Below are 21,873 nucleotides of genomic sequence, written 5' to 3'. Positions count from 1 at the left end.
TTATTATTATTATTATTATTATTATTATTATTATTATTATTATTATTATTATTATATTAAGAAGTAGTCTTTGTCAATTTAAAACTACATGTTAAAGAGCACACTAGCACACAGACTGTTTTGTATGTATCTTTGACAAGCAAGTATTAAAAAGGTTGGAGTTTAAAGGATGGTTTTCTTTTCATGAAACAAATCTCCTGAATGAAATGTATTTTTCCTTGTTTAAGTGTGACCTTCACTGTGATAAAGTTGCTCTAAATTGTTGAAATGAATTCTGAAGTTGAACTTGTTATTTGGTGACAGAACTTCTAAAAAGTTTGTTTTAACATACAGCAATACTATTAAATTAGACAAGAGTATTTGTACAAGAAAAACTATTTATTTAAAATCTCACTCACTATACAAGTTTTAAGGAGGCTCAACTAAAAGTGTATAATACAAGTTATCATTGTTTTCTGTTTATACAGAAGTTAAGTATAAAGTAAACAATCAAATAACCGAAGTTGTTCAAGCTGACCTATCAGATAAAGCAGAATTAAACAAATAAGGAATTTTCCAATCAAAATTTTGGTTTTGTAAAGATGTCTGACCTGGATCCAATTTCATGGGTCTGCTTACTGCCAAATTCTGCGCTTATGATCACCATTTACCGCTTACTGCGCAAGTGCCGCACTTCTGCTCTAGCTATGTAAGCGAAGAATGCCTAGTAACATTGAGTACGCATGGGGCACAAGCAAAACACTACCTGCTGATAGGTGAAGTATGGTAAAGGCAGTGGACACTATTGGTAATTACTAAAAATAATTATTAGCACAAAACCTTACTTGGTAATGGGGAGAGGTTGATAGTATAAAACATTGTGAGAAACGGCTCCCTCTTAAGTGACGTAGTTTTCAAGAAAGAAGTAATTTTCCGCGAATTTTGTATTTCAAGTCAAGACCTCAGATTTAGAATTTGAGGTCTCAAAATCAAGCATCTGAAAGCACACAACATCGTGTGACAAGATGTTTTTTTTCTTTCATAATTATATCGCAACTTCGACGACCAATTGAGCTAAAATTTTCACCGGTTTATTTTATGCATATGTTGAGATACACCTAGTGAGAAGACTGGTCTTTGACAAATACCAATAGTGTCCACTGCCTTTAAACATAAATGCGTAATTCCTTCCTTTTATATAAGCACAGATTCTTTGCTTACGGTTAGCAGGGCATTGAAATTGGGCCCTGCTCATTATTCACAAGGAACCTTCCTAAATGTATGCAGCCTTCAAGAACAGTTTGAGGACTAAGTTTTATAAATCCAAGTTACTTATCTTATGAGCAAACCATTTTTTTTTAACCATAATGTTTGGGTTGGTTTTTGTTTTCTTGTTAATGAGGGACTTTCGGTACGCTTTGAGGCAGCAGATTTACCAGGTCAAGTTCATTGTTCTGGGTAATGTGCGCAAGCTCAGAACTATATAAACATTGAAAATTTACCTGGTAAGTCTGCTGCCACGAAACATTTCAACACTTCCCATTTTGGTGCTCATAATGACGCTGTGCTAATGAAGTGTCTTAAACCTTCAGAAATTTATTCATCGTTTTTTTTGTTTCATTAGTTAAATCCACTTTATTTTTAACAGGTCTTTTTTGAAATTGGAACCTGTGCCAAGTAGTGATTAAATTATAGATAATACACTAACTAATTTTTATAAATCCTTCCAAAATAAGTTAATATGTATGGTGCTGCAGGACTTTGGTAACTTTTACAAGTTTAACAAAAATTAAACAAGTGAGTATTACATAAACTGGAAGTGCAATCATTTTGTAAATGAAATAGCAAGTATCACCGTTGTTTTTGAATATCATACAATCTTGAAATAGTGATCAATCTTTAACAGCTCATAAAACACGTAACTGTGAATCAGTTCCTTTACCATCATACAAATAGTTTAATTACAATAAACAGAAACAACCTACAAACCGATATCAAAATAGAGAAAAGGCACTCTGACAAGAAGACAATGTAAATTTACTGTACATTTTTTGACGAACTGTAAAGGCAAAATTATGGACATTGGACGGAATATTAAGGAGTTTAGCCAGTTGAAATGAATAACTAAATTGAAGAGAAGACTTGATTTTATGTGAAGTTAACTTGTGTCTGGTTTTACTTATTGAACTATGCAACAACATGGCGAGTATTTAACCGACTAAAAATTACCAACATTGAGTCATTGTAGTAAAGACCACAAAGTCTAAGGAGATCGACACCTTTAAGTCCGAGGGGGAGGCCGTCCCATGGAGAGACCGAGAGTGCGATGGTGACCTAAGACAAATCTATGAGCAAGTTCAAGTGTGCACCATATGGTCAACTAAAGGTTGTCCAGTTTCACTCGAACCCAGGCTGGTCGACCATTGGTTGACTACTGTGGTCTATCATTTGGAACCAGCCTCATGACCATTGTTTCTTCCATGGTCCCGATAGCCTATTCCATGCAAACGTGTGTAAAGCGCAGAGGGGAACCTGTGACACTATAGCAGAAGGCAATGGAAGTGTTGAATACTGTATGGATGGTTGTCTCGACTTCCAAACGAGTCGTTCGAGTCAGTACGTCACATGGATGGTTGTCTATACTTCCAAACGAGTCATTCGCGAGAGTTCGTCAGTGCGCATGTACATTGCTGGTCAGTAGTTGACTAATGCGCACACTCGAACTTGCTCTACACTGTTAACGAAACAAGTTTCAAATAAAAAAATTCTTTAAACTCTGGCTTTCTCCATAGAAGCTAAATGATATTCCCAGAGGAATATCAGTACAACAATTACAAAAAGCGGTTTCCTTTTGTTTCTTTGTCTGGAAGATTGAATTTATTGAAGGAGTAAACAGTATACAATTGATGTAAGCCTTTTGTGCTATTTCAAAGTTTAGAGTTCATACAAATTTATACCTCAATCTGACCCAAAATGAAATTATCAAAGTGTCTTTATCAACCCTGCATTGTAAAACGAGTTAATCAATTGTTTAAAGAGTGTCCAACAACACTATCGGTATGAATAAGACTAAGACCAAAATTTGGGCCAAATCTTTCTAATCAAAGTCAAAACAGACCATTGACCAAATTATCCTTTTTCAAATTTAGTCCTTATCTGACTTGGATGATTTGGATGATGATTTAGATGATTTCGATGATTTCGATGATTTCGATGATTTTGATGACTTGGATGATACTGATGATGCTGCTGAACCTGGTCGCTCTTTCTTTGTGGCATCCTCATCTTGGGTGATCTGTTGTTTCTCTCCACCAGTCTGCTCTTCCTTTGTGCCCTTATTATCATCTGAATATTAAAAACATATTTAAGTATTACATCAAATAGACGATGTGACCTGTGACATCACAAGTTTACAAAAGAGCTACAGAGCTAGCCTTGACTTCATGCAGGCATGATTTGTACACAGCCTTATGCTTATGGAAGAAAACATAAAATTGTATATTTATGGAGATTGCACTGTAATTCTTATCTTTTGATATAATGAAAACTTGTCCAGCTTTTACTTTTATAATTCTTGAATATATATGGAAATTATGACAACAAATGTAAACTTTCCCATATGACCTGTACAGCATTGTGCCTGCCAGAATACTGAAAGAATGTACAAGGTCACACCATAGAGAAAGGACCAATTGTAAACAAAGTTCATACAGCAAGAGCTTACATGTACATGTACACATGATCGTGAGTTTAATGGATGATGAAAGGCAGTATACTAATGGAATGTCAGTGTTAAATAAAAAGCTTAAAAAGTTGTAAATCCAAAACTCGCCTTCACAAATAAAGTTACAATATTAATTGATACAAGCTTTGGCTAAGCAATGAAGATCAAAGAGGGAAAAAGGAGAATTGTTATTTTCCTGTTAACAGTTATACAATGTATAAGAGAAATAAATGTAAGTCCATTTAACAGAAAAACGTTACGATTTTTATTAAATGAAATTAGGAAACAACGATTTAAGGAAGAATATACAGTGATGTTGTGACACATTAGAAATGATAATGCTGATGAATAAAGAGAGGTTGTAATTGGTATACACACAGGCCTAAAACACATCAGTGACTGGGTATGACGCAATTAGCTTCCTTTCTATCCGTTGCAAATCGAACATGTACTATAAGGCATAAAAAAATATATTAAACACCTTAATATAAAATAAATGTCATCAAGAGTTTAAATTGTTGTGCGCAGCCTTGTTTTCTTTTGTTATCGTGTAAACAACCGGCTTAAACAATTAGAAAACATGTCATTTTCGTTGCTGGGGGGGTGGGGAAATACAAAAAATCCCTACCTACCTACCCTATTTTTGGGGGCCGTTAACCCCAACTTCACTAAGGGAATAAAAGAGTGGTGACGAGTTTATAAACGCCTGTGTAAAACCCAATCAGGGCCACGACCCTGCAAGGTTTTAAACAGCCGTTTAAGAAAGAGTCACTTTATAGCAAAACTGTCTTGGGTATTTATGAAATAATGTTTATGAGTGAATTATTTGTTCATTGAAAGATGAAATGTTCCATTCAACTCATATTGTGTGGCCATTTTTACAGAGCTGTGAAAGGCCAGTTTTGTACTTAGTCTGGTTGCGATTGATAATCATCAATGCTGAGGTCCCGAGCTTCTTCAGCGAATAGACAATGATGCCTCAGCTATAACTATAAACTGAAATGATCATGCATCAAGTTTTCAGCCGCCCGTACACAGCCTACGCTTTCATGCTTGTAGAGGTCTACAGCATGCAGTAGAGCAAAAAGGATGGAACGAAAATGCATGCTGGATATACCAAAATGCACACTTAATAACGTAGGCATGAAATGGTGTGGTCAAGAATGAACGTCGCATAACTTCCACTCCTTCAATCAAAATAAAGTGAAATATCTATTGGTTCATGTTCTGCAAAAAAAACTTTAGAGTGAAACAGGTGGAAATCTGTAGTATGAAATGCAATGACAAGTGATGTGACAGGCATTACATAACCAAGTTTGTCTCTGAAAACTGGGGGGGGGGGGAGAATCCCAAGTCTGTCAGTAGGTATGACATTTAACAATATGTTATTGACCCCTTGCACACACGTCATACGCGGCGACTGTGCCACGCTAACCCTTTTTGTTGTCAATAGGATTTTTGTGGGCACTTCACTGAATAACGCACAGTGACATTGACCACCAAAATGGCGCACCCAAGATTATTCTGATGATGACGTCGGGTGAAATGGGTCAACAGGCATGACATAACAGAGTTTGTCCATGAAAAGAGCCATGATAATCTAGCAGTTTGATATACCAACTTCCAAAATTTTGCATGGGTAAATTAATCAATTGACAATGTTAGCATATGATTGTCTGTCATTAAAAGCCATAAGAAACTCCCACATTGAAAACGAAAGCTCCCAGGTCGTGATTAACAGTGATTAGCTGCAGATAAAAATGAAAAGAATGTGATGAGTATGACCAGTGCGTGGGAAAAATCTTCTTAGCTGAAACTAAAATAATTAAATGAAGAACCGCATTTCCCACAATCCCGTTCCAAGCAGTGCAGATGTCATGAAGTGCTTCCGGACAAGGAATAATAGTTCTGTGCTCACCAGTCGATCCCTTCTCATCTTCACGTTTTGTTAAACCCTCGGAACCCAACGGTTTATCTCCAACATCTTCAACTGGCTTATCATCCTGCTCTAATTTACTAGTATTGCCTTCTTGTCCGTCAGTCTCAGCGGCAGTGCCTTCCTGTTTATCTGTATCAGCGGCAGTACCTTCCTTTTCCTCTGGTGGAATTTCCTCCTGCACCGCAGAGGCTATAGACTGGACTTCCTCCCCTTGAATTTCAATACATTTTACAATTGGGGTCAAATACAGATCCGGAAAAGCACTTTGGTAAAATTACAAAGACTTTATTACGAATGCTCTCACCGTCTGAATCAACTACTTGTAAAGGCAATGCACCAGGACCTTAACAAATTTCATGGAAGCTTGCCTGTTGCAGCACTTTGTTATCAAAATATATTGCTATAAAATAATAGACATTAATAATAATAACCCGTTTTTATATAGCGCTTTTCACGCCCGAGGGGTGTCTCAAAGCGCTTCCGACATTATTACCCCTGGTGACTGGGCCTTAAATCATTCCTTAAACCATCTCAGCTCCCTGAGGAGTATACAGCCTGTGCGCTATATATGCACTACTCGGCTAAACCAATCACAAGAACCATCTCTGCCCTCACAGGTACCCATTTACCCCTGGGTGGAGAGAAGTAATTATAGTTAAGTGTCTTGCTCAGGGACACAAGTGTCACGACCCACACTCTGCTGAACAGAAGCACCATCCACTCATATCCACTCGGCCAAGACATTGCTACTTCCCAGAGCTCAGTCTTAATAATAGTTAACACTTTCAATACAATTTTCCTTTGTTCCGTTAAGCCATGTTATTTGTCCACCACCAAATGAATTGGTACCTGTTTCATCTACAACTGCCTCCTGTTGCGCTTCAGGTTGTTGCTGCTCCACCACCTGCTCAGCCTGTGTTTCTTGTGCAACTTCTGAGGGTTTAGAATAGGATATTCAGCTGACTTGATCATCTCAACAATTCCTCAGTGATTGTCTTAAGTTACAGCTACATTGATGTGAAACAATTTGCGTTCAATCAATTTAATTTTGTTACAGGTTTTAAGCCAGGATTTGGTCAAATTGGCTGGAAATTGACAAAACTGGGTGTCAAAATTATCCATGTTAATGACAGATAAGACGGGGTGTTTTAATTTAAAACAGGGTGTCCAAAAGACACACATACACCCCTCTACTGGTTAACACTATGTTGCGTTTGCCATCCTTAAATATGCACTGTTTGATCACTTCCTGCTCTCTGAACAAAGTGGTGAGGAAAAGTTTGACAAATCTTACAGTTTTATTAACCTTGCTTTTTTGTGGATACTAAATAATACATTCTTCTTTATGTCAAATTCAGCTGTGGCCTATGGCCAGAAACTGCTGAGAGGCCACGCAGGCCAAGGCCTCTGTTGGTCCTGGGTTTGCCCCTTCAAAAGTTTCCCATAAACTAGACTTTAAGATTTTCCAATGAAAATGCTCTTCAAAAATGTAGATGGCGCTACCCTATCTAAGATAAATCCACGTAAATAAATCAGTCTGTTTATGAACATGAAGCACATGTATTATTGACACCCTGACGATAGCAAAAGTCTTATCCAATCAACTGGTACATATGCATCCAAATACTGGACACAAAAAAACATACATAAATAAATTCAAACCGTTATTAAACAAAAAATTAGTAGGCTCTCTGAGAGTTGATTACGTACGCCAACATAGATCATATCACTTAAGCCCGCTTTAAACTTCCAGCAAATGCGAATGCGGTTCGAAGTTGACGTGAATTTGACGTCACAACACTGCTTGCGCTGCGATGTTCGCAAGAGAGTTGAGCACAACTGCGAATTTTGTTGCGAATTTGTGACGTCAACATTCGTGTTCCAATCAAATTTGCAGGAAGTATGAACCAAGCTTTATGCTTGAATGGCTCCATCATGGTGTCCTCTTTTGTCTGTCATTATAATAATAATGAACACATGAGTTATTAGCATATTGAACCTGCCAACAGAACAGTTAAATGGTAGGTAGACAGCTGGAAGGAGCATGGTTCGGAGAAAGATAAATAGTAAGAATTGAAACTTTGCATGCTGGGAGTATCATTAGGTGATGTTTGCGATAGCACAATTTTTTTTTTTTAGTAGTATTGGTTCTGAAAAAACAGTGGTTGACAACTTGCTAATAATGTATACATCAAAACACTTGGGAGGAAGGTGATCATGAGGTTCAAGGTTTAGACTTTCATCCATCACAGCATGGAGGTAGTTCCACCTCCATGATCACAGTAAGGAGTAACATAGATTGAAGCATTCATTGTGTGGTTTGGAGAAAGATAATGATGCATACACCAAAACACTTGGGATAAGATTGTAAAGAGATGCAAGAGATGTTCTTCTATCACAATAATGAGTAGACATGGATTGAAGCGTTCACTGCACAAGAAAAGTCAAAATGAAGCTAAAATGGCGAGAAGCACAATGATGTTGGTGTTTGTATCCAATCACCGGTATGAAATTGATGCTATTGTAGCGATGGTGCCGATCGAACGGTAAGGGGCACTAGCACGACTCCTGTCGGAGCACTGCTGGCGGCCCCTGTAGGCCGATCGGTAAATCTGATCTCCACAGAGGGCGTCCTCTGGCTTAGGGCTTCTCTCTCGTGTATTTGGTATGACTTGTTGAGTGTTAACAAAGCTCCGGGATGAGGGCAGAAAAGCTAGTTAATTGTACCTTCTTGTGTCATTAAACTGTGTGCACTGCAACCCCCTGGTCAATGCTACACTATGGACCCATAACTATACACATATCGTTGACATGAATTGGTCTAGTGTCATTCAGAGATATAGGATCAAATTCTTGCAAACATTCTCCTTAGCAGGCCTGTATGATTCATTCTTGAAAGGCATTTTTTCCTTGGTAAAGGGCACCCTACATGTACGAGGAAATTGTCAATTTCTACTGGAGCATTTCAAGGGCACCAAGGCAATGACCAAGGGGCATGGAGACAATCGACTCTGTTGCCTTCTTGAAGTATCAGGGCTGCTTGAGGAAATTTTATAGACAAATAGCCAAGAAAAAGTTTAGATAGGAGAAGCTGAAACTTTGAAAACCGAGAATATGATGATGATATACTAAAGACAGGGAATAATGTTTAGATTAAACGTAGTGATTTTTTGGGACTTTTGAAAGTCAGATAAGAAAAGGCATGGAACAAGTTCGAGTAGCGACCATTTGTCAACCACTAGTCCAATGGTCGACTTTAGTTTATCGCTCAAACTTGACTGCAGGAAATTACTGAACTTCACTTTTGTCTATCAAAGTATTGACAAGTAGTTAAAAGGTGGTTAAATTGAAGAGTAACTGAAAACAGAACAATGAATTAATAACGGCGTTATTAAGAACAGCTGAAATGAGAAGACAACGATGAACCCAATGAGACAAAGAAGTAAGACGCTGAAACTGATGATGGTGAATCTGAGATGGGGTGAAGATGATGATTGCTAACCTTGGGTACTTTGTCTCCCAATACTCTTCTTATCTTCTTCCTCATCTTCATCTTCAAACTGTTCCTCATACTCTTTCTCCGCCTCTGCCTCCACATCCGCCTCCGCAACCTGCTGCTTACGCTCTAGAGGATGGCCAATTAATGTCAATATTTGCTTTCTTTTTACCCCATTATAATAATATTATGATGGGTTTTTTTTTTTTGGGGGGGGGGGGTTTGCAGAAAATTAATCGTCTGTGGTTATTTTTGTTCATCAGTGGGTAAAAGTACCGTCAAGTTTACTGTTGTCAAAAACTTGTTTGTGTTCTTTTTTACCCTTTCAGTAGAAAATCATGCAACTGCAAGAGCATAATGATGCATACAATTTAGAAATCTTTGTGCGACAAGGATGTTTTTTCTTCCATTATTATCTCCCAACTTCGACAACCAGTTGAGCTCAAATTTTCACAGGCTCGTTATTTTATGCATATGTTGAGATACACCAAGAGAGAAGACTGGTCTTTGACAATTACCAATAGTGTCCAGTGTCTTTAAGCACTAAGATTAAACATTTGTACTAACCTTTTACTTGCTCAAATTCCTCTGCTGGCTTTTCTTTCTCCTTCGGTTCCTCTATCTCTTTCACTGTCTCTTGTTCTTCTTCTTGTTTATTGTCTCCATCACGGATTCCTTGAACAATCTTCTGATTGAGTTCCTCCAAGGCTTTTGAGATTGCCTTTTGTGCTGGTTCATCTCCTTGGACCGTTGCCATCTCATGTGCTCGCTCAAAGGACTCTATAGCATCTTGAAGATCGCCGAGTTTCACTTCAAAAAAAAATAAAAAATACTGGTAATATTCTTGGCTTTGATTGAAGACTGATAAATAGTTGATATCAGATGAAAGTTTAAGAGTTTTTTATCCTCCATTATTTGAAAAGTCATGGAATTCAACATCCAAATGTCACGATCCACCTTGCAGCTGAATACATTTTTACCAGACAGGATCACACCCTCATACCAGATGCCTCAAACGACCAATACAAAATCTCATTCAGGTTGCCCTGCCAGCAACTAGAGTCCTGCGAACCTATGGCTGGCTTTTTAGGATGCTGTAAACCCAGTCTGGCTCTTGCACAGTGTAAATGGTGCACAACTTTTTCTTTTCTTTTTATTTTATTTCTCTCTGCACCTTGCCCCGTTGACCAATGGAGCTGTATAGGAGTTATTCCACTCAAGACTCAAGACCACATGACATATTCATCATGTCAATCCCTAAACAAAGATTCTTAGTCATTCTTACCCTCTGCCTGTGCAATCAAGACGCTGGCGTTAAGTTGCCACACATCATCCCCCGCCTCCTGAGCAGCCTGTAAGCTCTTCTCACCAAAGTCATGAGACTCAGTGTAGTTACCCAACTCCAGATGACAACGGCCGATTTCATGATACAGCCAAGTGGCCTCCAGTGGGGACTTCACCAACGGGAGTTTCTCTTTCCAGTTCTCGATGGCAAGGTCAAACTTCCCCACGCGGGCGTAGACACGACCGAGATTGTCAAGAGCTCTGGACTTTCCATCCTCAAAGTCACTGTGGATGCAAAAAACAAGATTTTAATTAATTTTTGGTCACAAACATTTAGAGTATCTCATCGACTTCTCTTGACAACACAGAATTTGGAACAAAATACTTGACAAATTTAATCTGAATGAAAAGTTAAGTCTTAACTAAAAAGTCGAATCCCCTTTAGGTGATCCCCTAGCTTTTCAGATTGTATCGTAAACTTAGATGTGATCCCTGGCTACACAGTAGTCAATGGTTGTATGGCTTCTGACTGGCACCCAGAACTGAACAAAGATATTGGCAAAATTACTTTGTTCAACCCCAAATCATTTAAAGTCAAATAAGCCACAGTTTGTGTTGATATAACTTTTTTGTCACTTAGAGGAATCAAAGACTTACTTCTCTTTGGAGATCTGAAGATCAATGCGATGATGTTCAAGTGCCTCTCCCATCTTACCCAGATCAAGGTTAGCATTACCAATAGAGCTATGTAAATTGGATAAGAACTCCTGCTTATCACAAACATCTTCATCTCTCCACTTCTCCACACTCTTCAAGACCTTCTGAGCTTGTTTCAAGGCTTCCTTTGGCCGACCCTCAGCTAAGCCTATTGGGAAACAATGATAATAACTTTTAGTTAACTCCAGCAGAACTGTCTTCTATCTACTTAAAGGTACACAGTAATAACATTTATATTCACTGATTTATACAGTAGTGAAAAGGTATCTTCTCACGGGTTAGCGGGGAGCTTTGGCGTGTGCAGCGAACTCCCTATTACTAGGCATTCTTCGCTTACACAGCTAGCACAGAAATTTTGCGCTTGGGGAAAATGGTGATAGTAAGCGCAGTACGCACAAAGCCATAAAATTGGGCGCAGGCGGTCTTACTATTTAGCTGTGTACCCAAATACCGTTAGTGATCTGTTTATTTCACTTCTACATTAAAACTTCATACACCTTTAGCATATGATGTCACAAGCTCAATCAACCCCATTACCAAGATCAAAAGAAAGGTGTATCCTTGGTGTACACGTACATGTTTCACTGTCAGACCTCAGTGACAGTAGTGGTACTAGTGGCCTATGCAAGATCTGCTTTCTATACAGAGTTATGTAGTTTAAATTTACCCCAACACCACCAACTCTCGAATTTAACACTTTAAATCTTTCAATTCTGTTGAGTATCGAAGAAGCATGACAAAATGGGATAGATCCTCACTTGTTGCTTATTCAACTCATTTTCAATCTGGTCTTGTAAAATAGATGGAGGTCCAGTTGAACTGTTGATCTACAAGCCCTGCAGTGCATTTTCCTGCCAAATTCGAGCCCTGACCACCCACTTCCTGTATGTTATTTATGTTAGATGTTCGAAATCATCGGGGCCACGTCTGCTAGCCCGGCAGTTGAGGTTCTCACCCGCACATCTCTGGAAATCAAAACTTAGAATTTGCCAAGTCGTGAGTATTGTCCGTCCTTTTAAACACCGATTTCGTGTGGAATTCCAATGTTCTGAGGTTGGGGACAATGGGTCATCAAGACGAGAATCGCGACCACCAGTTAACATGATGGGACTTCTGTAAGGTTGCATAAAAACAACTAAAAACCCAAATTCTTAATACAGTATAAACTTGAATTCTTAACACCACCAACATCTGCATCAACACCAACACATACCTGCATCAATCTCTTCAAGATTCTTCAAGACGTATTTGGCAGGATCAGACGGCTTAGACTTATTCTTATCTTGCTGGCCCTTGGCCACTTCCTTTTCTCGTTTCCGGGCGTACATGGGTTTCTGTTGGCGCCAGAACTCTGTGCGTGTGTCTAGGTAGTCGATGCCTTGGTTGACAAGCTCGTAGATGTGGTTGCCACTCTCTGTGTCCATCCTCGTTAAATCTGTGAGGTCAGGATAGGATTGAATTGACTCAATTATTGACATTTTAATTGGGAGTACAGGGTCTTCAGTTAAAATGATATAAAATCAGATTGAGGAAAGTGGACTTATTCTTTGTTTGTCTTTGTTTATCTCAAAAATCGAATGGCAAAAAATCATTGTGGCAAAGTAAAGTATATAAAAAAATAAAAATAAAAAATTTAAAAAATAATTTAAAAAATCTCAACTGTTGGGCCGTGTCCGCATTGGCTATTGCTACGACTATTTTCCTGCTTCATCATATATGATGCAACCTCTTGATAGTATCTTTTTGTTATCGCAATTGTTAAGTTTTTATTCAATCGCTCTTGACTGGTGATAGAAAAGCCGCTAAGATGTAATCATGGCACAGTTCACACAATTATTAGTGCCTGGGTGGATTTCACAAAGGAGCTATTAAAAACTTACGGCTGATCCAAAGTAAGGACGAGTAACTCGTCCAAACTCGAGATGAGACTGTTCTCAACTCTTTGTGAAATCCACCTCAGGTCCAAGGAATTGGAAATCCTGGTTAACTTCACTCAACTAAAAGAGGGGTTAATGGGGAAAGATTTCTTAGCATCTATTTTACCTTCATCCTTGAGGAGTTTGTCCAGAAACACTTTATCGGCGTAAAGTTCTCCAAGTAGCTGTTTAGTTGTCTCTTTCTCTTTCTCTGACTTCTCTGCTTTGGGTTGCCGCCTCTTCTTCTTGTTATCTTGTTGTTTAGATGCCGGTTTGCTGTAGCCCATCCTAGGAGCTTTCTTCGTCTTACTCTGAGGAAGATTTGGATAAAGTTAAAACAGGTTCTGAAACAAGCATCTGAAATCCTGGGGATAGACATAGATCTGGACAAAAATTGTAAAGAAAGGGTTCTATCTGAAGCAGAGGCAGTCAAAAGTAATCATCGACCATCCATTGAACAAATTTTTTCTTCAGACTAAGGAGTGGTAGGAGATGGCAGTCACTTCAATGCAAAACAAACCGCTACCTCAACTTCTTCATACCATACGCTGTCTGTCTCCTCAATGCTCAGCCCAGACTTATTTACATAATTACTTTCTGTTACAAAAATGTTGTCTAAATGATTCCCTTGTGGTTTATTAAATTTGATGTGTTGTTTAATTGATCTAGTTCATGTTCAGTATGTTATTTATGTTTGTTTGTAGTTTATATTGTGTAATGCATCTATGCAAGGAATTTGTTTTCCATGGTAGGACCAATAAACTGAACTGAATTGAATTGAATTGAGATCAAGTTAAAAGAATTTGCTTTTTAAAAGACATAATACATGATCGGTTTGGATAAAAAAAAGGAAAAAGTCACAAGTCTTTTGGTTGTCGTTATGAAATGGCAATTAGAACACAGTTAGTTTTCGGGTAGGGTACCCAGTCTCAACTTACCTCATCCTGTTTGTGGAAGTGTGACAGATCTCCGATGGTTTCTAGTTTAACAACCGACGGACCTAAAAAAAATACGAACGAGTCAACATGAAAATGAGACACTCGCATAAAATATCACAGCAGAAACCATACAGGTAGACAAGGGAAACATTGGAATTAGCTGTACTAGAAAAAAATCTTGTTGAGACCACCTAAGAACTCACTCCGCGGAAGTGAAGTGAATAACGAAAAAGTACTCTCAATCCACTACAGCAAAAGTAGTAGTCCCTGCGGTTTTCTACCTTCCGCCCAGGTGGTAGGTTAAAAGCAGTGACAGTTCTTTTCGAGAACTGATTAGTCTCCCGGATTCTGAACATCTTTTTCGCCCAGACAGTAGAGTAAAAAGCAAGACAAGTTCTAAAAAGAACATAATCTACCTAGCAAGTCATACACGTGTTACCACAAACCAAATTTATATAGAAATTACCTTGTAGCTGTAAACTAAACCTTTTTGGATGAAATTTAAGTGTACATGTATATAGTAAAAACTTACTTCCCACCGAGTTCTCAATGGCTTCTTGTGCTTTCTGGATGCCAAGTCGGAAATCTTGCAACTCTGGTCTCAATTTGTTGCCACGGTGATAGTACATCAATGCTGATTCAAAGTCACCCATCTGGTACAGGGCCTCTGCCTTGTGGAGTAATCCCTATAATATATGCACAACGTTTTGTTACAACTGATCACCAAAATTATCCAGTGAGAACATTTTAACAATTTCAAAGCAAAATCTTGATACATGTATGTCAATGTCGTGATGTCAAAAATTTGACAAGAGCGGGATTTGAACCAACGATCTCTGCTTTAACACGCAAGAGCTCTACCAACTGAGCTACTTAGACCTATGTTGGAAGTCTTCCTATTAAAAAGTCAATATCTTTGTTTAGCGGTGCCAGTCAGAAGCCATTCAACCCTGCAGTGTAGCCACGTGTAGTTTACGATACAACCTGGGAAGCAGCAGCCAGGGGATGCAACTTCTTCATATCAAGTTATGAACCACAAGGGAAACCGACTAGGGAAATTTTTGCCAAATGAAAAGGGACACTTTTTCAAGAAACTGCAGTGCAAGTTTAATAAGTCTAACAAACTACCAATGGGTGCGTTCGATTAGCTTCCCTGGGTCTACCCCGCAGTGCTCACTCGGGTGAGCCCCTGACAAGAGGTAAATGAACGTTCACTCACCGATGTCGTGCATAATGCACCTGGGAGGCCAGCCCCCAAGTGACCCACTCCACAAGCAGGGCACTGGGGGCTGACCCGGGTCGACCCAGGGAAGCTAAACTAACACAGCCATTAAGAAAATAGATTATGGCAATGCATCTGAGAGTTTGCATCTAGCTGGTTAAAGACATTTAAATATCTTATTAATATTAACTGCTTACTTTAATGTACTTGTCATCTTCGCTGAGCGAGGCATTAGCGTCCCGTAATGCTGCCTTGGAATCTCCTAGCTGTAGGTGACATTTCGAACGAGCAACAAGACAATTTTTGTCTGATGGTTCTATTTCCAGAGCCTGTGGAAAGAAGAGTTAACAATTTGTGGATTAATTTTAGTATTTTCGGCTTCATGGGTTAATTGATAAGATTGTCAGGAAAGCATTGTTAATCTGCATGATCTGTATAAAAGGAACACGTTGCCTTGGATCGGTCGAGTTGGTCTTTGAAAAGCATTTGTGTTCATTTTTTATAAAATGCATGAATAGAAAGATATTTTAAAGGTAGAATATAATGATCCACAAAAGTATCACTCGAAATTGCATGGTTTTCCTTTTACCTCGTTGACAAACACGGTCGGCCATTTATGGGAGTGTTCGTAAAGTAAAAGGAAAACCACGCAATTTCGAGGCAAATGTATGTGGATCATTGTGTTCTACTTTTAAAACATCTTTCTAACCATGCATTTTATAACAAACAGTTACAAACGCTTTCCGAAGACCAACTCGTCCGATCCAAGGCAACGTGTTCCTTTAATCTGTGCTTGGGTTTCTGCTTGTTATATTGAGCTCTGCTAATCCTTTGTAAGCCCTTCTCACACTGTACAGTTGTATTTCATAACCCCAGGGAATACAGCCAAGAGGAGGCCACAGAACTACCTTTTTTATCCCATAGATAAACTGGCACAATTTTATTTCACACTAAAAATAACAATAATAAAGACTTGTAATGTGCATATATTATGTAAAATACATGAATCCACCCGGCTGGGTGTTAAACACTGTGTCCCTACTGCATGTTAAAAGAATACCCCCATGGGTTTTACCGGGGGCAGACAGAGGGCAGACCAGTGGGTAAAGCGCTCCTAGTGTGAAAAGGCCGGCCGTATATTCCCCAGGCGCACACCCGGGAAATAAAGTTGTGTGAAAAGGGCTCTAGTGTAACACTTAATGTTCACTTCTCACCAGAAGTAAGAACCTGTATGCTAGAGGTTTCAAAACTAAAAACTCATTCGTATTTCTCTCGCATCTTGGCCATCAAAAATAAGACTGATGGCAATGGGCAGCAACCACCTTCTTAAAAGAAACATTTTGAAACCAGCAGTTTGAACTTCTAAAAAAGAAAGTTGTGCTGAGATTTGTGCATGGTGCAACTCACATTTTTGTAATAACACGGTAACAGATCGCAAATTTGTATTGGTAGAGAGCCAATTACAGAATACTAGACGCTTGTTACATGGGTCGGGGGCCGGGTAACGTGAAAACTGAAGTACACCAGGATACATTACCTTGATCATTCCCACTGTTGGTCGTTTCCAGTGACCAGTACGATATTTTAAAATGGCACAGGCATGAGCAGAACAAGGATATGAGGTTGTAATTAAGTTTGTACATAAGTAAAATGTGTTGTACTGTCGGGAATAGTGAAGCAACAAAATTTTGTTTAAGCTGTGCAATTTTTGTTTACGTTTGCCACTGTGTTAACGGCTGCTATCATTTCACATAACACCTTGTTTGTTTTCTCCTGCAATTATTACCACAGTATAGAAAAAACAATTGTTACACGCTGTAATGAGGTCCATCGGTTTTGTACATCCTTGGGGCAAATGGCATACTCAGCTTTGCCGCCTCAGGTGCAGTTTGCACCCTCGGGTGTACAAAACACCATGGAGCCTCGTCACAGTGTGCAATACTTGCACGTTTCCATTGTCTGACCAAAGCAATGACATCCCGGCTTGCAAAATTCTGTTTGAATCCCTGAGACTAAAACATCCTTATATTAGCCTCTGTGAGGTATGGCGGACGTGATAGGAGTGCACTGTTTTGGTTTGGGTGTATACACACAAATTTACCCACCTTAAAATAGTGTTGTAGCATTGTGTCCGCCATATCTCAAGTAGGCTTATTGCACATGAACTGATGAATGGCAAATTAGTCAAATTCTGATTATATTATTAAAACCATAAGTGTGTGAATAAATCTAACAAATTCAAACACTATTGCCAAAATGGCATAATTTGAGTGACTTTAAAACCCCGGATCATACTTCCTGCGAATGCGATACGAATGTTGACAACACAAATTTGCAACGAATAATTCGCAACAGTTGAGTTGTGCTCAACTCTCTTGCGAATATCGCTGCAAAAACAGAGTTGTGGCATCAAGTTCACGTCAAATTCGCAGGAAGTATGAACCAGGCTTTTCTACATTAAAGGACTACACTACTGTAAATTCCTTACGATAATGTATGAATTAGTTATGTGCAACAACATAATTACCTCTTTTAAATAATTAACCTTACTTTCATTCATTCTTTCTGGTTAGCCCATCTTTTAAGACAATTTGAACCATTCCTTTACAATACTAAAATCACACATTTGTATAAAAATCATAAATGTTATGAAATTTAATACATTTTCCTCACTTCTGATGAAAATCATATTAACTGCTACAAGATGTGCAATGTGCAAACACTTTCAAACCAACAAGGTGCTGATTAGTTAGACATTAAATCTTACAAGGTTGTAGCTCTCCATTGCTCGTTGATAGTCTCTTTTCCTCATATGATCCTCAGCCTCACCTATGTAAGACTGAAGGAGCTTCAACTGCTCCTCTTGCTCCAACATTGGATCCACGTACTCCATGATTCTTGGATTTTGTTTTTAAAGTGTCAGATAATGTGTTTTTCTAACAGGCACAAGTATTTAAACTGGCAGTTGTCACATCAGTTGAACAACCCCAATGTTTTCTTTGACAATGAGTTGGAAAAGTTGGCTTAGTTTATCCAGAGTCCTCAATCTCCAGTTGGCATTTAAACAAGGAGGAAAAGAAGATCAAATTATTGGGGAATAATCCAGTAGTAGGTTCTACAATGACAATAATCCTGAATGGCGGAATTATTTGCCATCAAACTCCAGGAATGATGTACATTACTGCCATCGATGTATCAAAATATCCAATGTCCGGGCTGAATATAAAGTATCTGTGCAAACTTCACTACTTCGTTGGCGAGAAGATCTCTTTGTCAGCAAATTTGTCAGCAAAGTATATGAATTTCACTGGCTGAGAAAATGATCAAATTGCTCACAAAAACAACTTTGCTCAATAGGTTATCATAGAATCCCATTTATCCGTCCATGGTAGCAGAAGAAAAGATCTCCATTGCACTCTCTCTAGCTAGATAGCTCTATAGCAACAACATCTAGTCTCATTAATATTCATAAAGTAGAGACTTCCTCGGGTATTTGATTGATCAGCTTTGGGTGTAGTCATTGTGTTCGGCTTAAATTGATTTCTTTTAAATCCAATACTGATCATGTATTGATTATGGAGGTTTTTCCGTGTCAGTCCAAAGATTAGCCTGCATGGGCCGACTGCCACCGTCATACCGATCGTGTCGGGTCTAAATTAAATCTTAGGTTTTTTAAAGACAAAATAACCACGTCATAGCTCATTCCCTCCCTTGAAACATCATTCCCATACAACATAATCATTGACATCATTAACGTGTTTTAATGTTTCTTCTTACATAATTTTTGTAAGTGTTAATAAACGTAATGAAAAAGTTGTCTGGGAAAATGACCAAGAAAAAATATCTTTTTAAACATTAAATAAATAGTTATTAATTATTTAGGTAAATTAGATAAATAATCAAAACAATTACTTTACTAGTTTAAAGTTAACTGAAATAAAGAGAATTGAAGGTTAGGCCTACTGGTTAGCTTTTTAATGAAGCAAGTTTATTTTCCATGCAATATTGCACAAAAGGAACACGTTGTCTTTGATCAGACGAGTTGGTCTTTGAAAAGCGTTCTGTAACTGTTTGTTATAAAATGCACGGTTAGAAAGATATTATAAAAGTAGAATATATTGATCTACACAAATATGCCTCGAAATTGCGTGGTTTTCTTTTTACCTCGTCAACTAACGCGGTCGGCCATTTATTATGGGAGTCAAAATTTTTACTCCCATAAATGGCCGACCGTGATAGTTCGCGACGTAAAAGGAAAACCATGAAATTTTGAGTGATACTTGTGTGGATCATTATATTCTACTTTTAAAACATCTTTCTCACCATATGCATTTTATAACAAACGGTTTCAAACGCTTTCCAAAGACCAACTCGTCCGATCCAAGGCAACGTGTTCCTTTAATGAGCACTCAGTGTGGGGGAATTTCGGTGTGGGGTACTGGGGGGGGGGGCTCTTTTCTTTTTTATCTAAATTTTAATTAAATTTTCGGCACTCACTGTGGTGTAACTTTCCAAAGCTTTTCTATATTCGCCTTGCTTGAACAGTACATCTCCCTCAGCTACAAAAATGGCAAAGGAATCTTTGGAGAGCCCGTCTGAATTGTGCTCGTCGTAATCCATCTTCCATACATGGAATATTAAGAGGAAACCGTGAAATATTGATTTTCAGAGAAGATTTCTCAACAACTTCTGGTCGAAGTCAACACAAAACAAATCCATGAATTATCCGCAGATTGTATTGTGTGCATTGCAGCTGGTTTTCCTTAGCAACAACACAGTTCAATGGGGTAACTTGGTACCCTGTGAATGTGTACCAGCGACTTGCAATGTGGTTGTGGCGCCACCATGCGTTCGCTGGGAAAATAAAGAAATACAAATAAAATAATCGACTTTGTGCATAGTGAAAAGGAATTTTTGGGGCCCTGTACAATGTTTGTTTAAAAACTTGCTTTGAAAACTAAGGACTACTGAAATTGGTTTAAAATCAGGTTTTATTATTGTTTTTAAACTTCATAGGCATTTCAAAAATCGAACAAAGTTGCAGTCAATTAATGGTGAATGGAAATCACCAATGTAGGTAGATCACCAGTGCGGCTTTATATGCTTGAACTTCCACACTCACTCGACAGCATGTGCTACTTATTTTTATTGGACACATGCGCAAACACGCAGATATCCTTGCATATGTGAGGCTGCACTCAGGAAGGAGGGAAGCAAAACTTTGTCCAGAAAATTCTGGTTAATAGTTTTTATAAATCTCCTTCGCTTCAACTCTTTCCCCATCCTATATAGAAACCATAAAGCATGCACAACAACCTGTCAACGAAATACGGATTTATAACTATTTTCCTCAAAGCCAATTAGTGACAAGAATAGACAAAAAGATTAAACACCCTTGACACTTCAAGCATTTTACCATCACCGGTGGAATAATCAGGTATTTTTAATCAGGATAAACTCAGGACCTATTAAAGAAAACGCAGCATTTTTTGTTTTAACTTTGTCTTATTCATTCACCACTAAAGTCATCAGTTAATAATCCCAGAAGAACTCATGACTCAAAATATCCTCTACAATTTGCTTTTTTTTCCTTCCAAAGTTACCACAATAATGTGGTTTTAATGCCTCGCTCTGATAACCTGCCTGGTAATCAACATCCTGCAATACGATACTGGATAAAGTAAAACAAGTACACAGACTAATTATAAAGGTTCCTTCCATAGAGTTATATATAAGAACTAGAGCGCGCACTGGCCTATATACGCGCCCCGGTATGCGAGCAGGCGGCCATTTTCCAAGTTGACAAAACAGCTATCTCACAGCGTGTGTTTGTGCGGCCATTTTGTAAGTTGAACAAACAGCATCGTGTGAGCGTTCAATAAAAAAAAACCTCAAACGTGTATTTCATATTCAACGCGCGTGCAGAATGACGCGCTTGTCATCTTGCGGTCCCGTGGCGTTTGTGCACGAAGCATCACTCGTGCGCCCTCTAGTTCTTATATATAACTCTATGGTTCCTTCCCATCACAGATTCACCACATGGTTTATTGAATCAAAATGTTACCTTTATACTAACTTCAAAGTTTTATAGACCTTTCCAGTGTTGATGAACAAACCGTGCTACTTGGTGACATGTTTTTGACCAAAATTAATTCTTCTAAAAAAAATGCAAACTTTTAATTAAACAAGATATCTCCTATGATTGGCTGCTTTGTTTTCAACAAATTCATCACTGTTTTTGAATAGTTGTGTGCCATTTTTGTTTACAAATTGTTATGTGCTTTGTTTTGCATTGATGGCTTTGTATAGTCTTTCAACCTTTGTTGGCAAAAAACTCGGACTGTGATGTTGCGAAAGAAAGATCTATAGTGGCATAAAGGCAACATTTCTAAACATTGAATTTATCAGGGAAGGTTGGAATTTGTAGAGTTTTATGATAATCTGTACTATTCGGTCTAAACTTGTTCATTGTGTTGTTTCAATTAATAATAAATAAAATTTGAGATATACACATAAATCATGTACATCCTTACTGTAAAGTGTAAAACGAATTCAGCAGAAAAGTCAAAGATTTTAATAACTTGAAACAACATAAGCCTACAAGTGCCAAAGTCAAATGTATAAATAAAAACAAAAGGCCTACAAACTTAGGTCAAGC

At 38.3% G+C, this 21,873-nt stretch overlaps 1 protein-coding gene across 5 annotated transcripts; it reads right to left on the bottom strand.

The window, feature by feature from the left end:
- Nucleotides 1-1,599: 1,599 nt before the first annotated feature.
- LOC117291464 (tetratricopeptide repeat protein 25-like) lies at nt 1,600-19,987 on the bottom strand. 5 transcript variants are annotated; one of them, XM_033773176.1, is made up of 13 exons: nt 19,713-19,987; nt 15,413-15,544; nt 14,526-14,679; nt 13,994-14,055; nt 13,183-13,366; nt 12,353-12,574; nt 11,080-11,287; nt 10,424-10,707; nt 9,706-9,948; nt 9,145-9,267; nt 6,492-6,575; nt 5,622-5,852; nt 1,600-3,324 (listed from the first exon to the last, which is right to left on the bottom strand). In XM_033773176.1, exons 1-13 carry the CDS (start codon nt 19,833-19,835, stop codon nt 3,125-3,127), a joined length of 2,250 nt encoding a protein of 749 aa, XP_033629067.1. In that variant the 5' UTR covers nt 19,836-19,987; the 3' UTR covers nt 1,600-3,124. The 5 variants fall into 5 exon arrangements, with proteins under 5 accessions (XP_033629067.1, XP_033629070.1, XP_033629069.1 ...); XM_033773179.1 differs by lacking the exon at nt 5,622-5,852; XM_033773178.1 differs by lacking the exon at nt 9,145-9,267.
- Between the last annotated feature and the right edge of the window lie 1,886 nt (nt 19,988-21,873).

Source organism: Asterias rubens, chromosome 6 (assembly GCF_902459465.1).
Source record: "Asterias rubens chromosome 6, eAstRub1.3, whole genome shotgun sequence".
Classification (NCBI taxonomy): domain Eukaryota; kingdom Metazoa; phylum Echinodermata; class Asteroidea; order Forcipulatida; family Asteriidae; genus Asterias; species Asterias rubens.
Note: the sequence above shows the minus strand (reverse complement) of the source record. Positions and strands in the feature narration are given on the sequence as shown.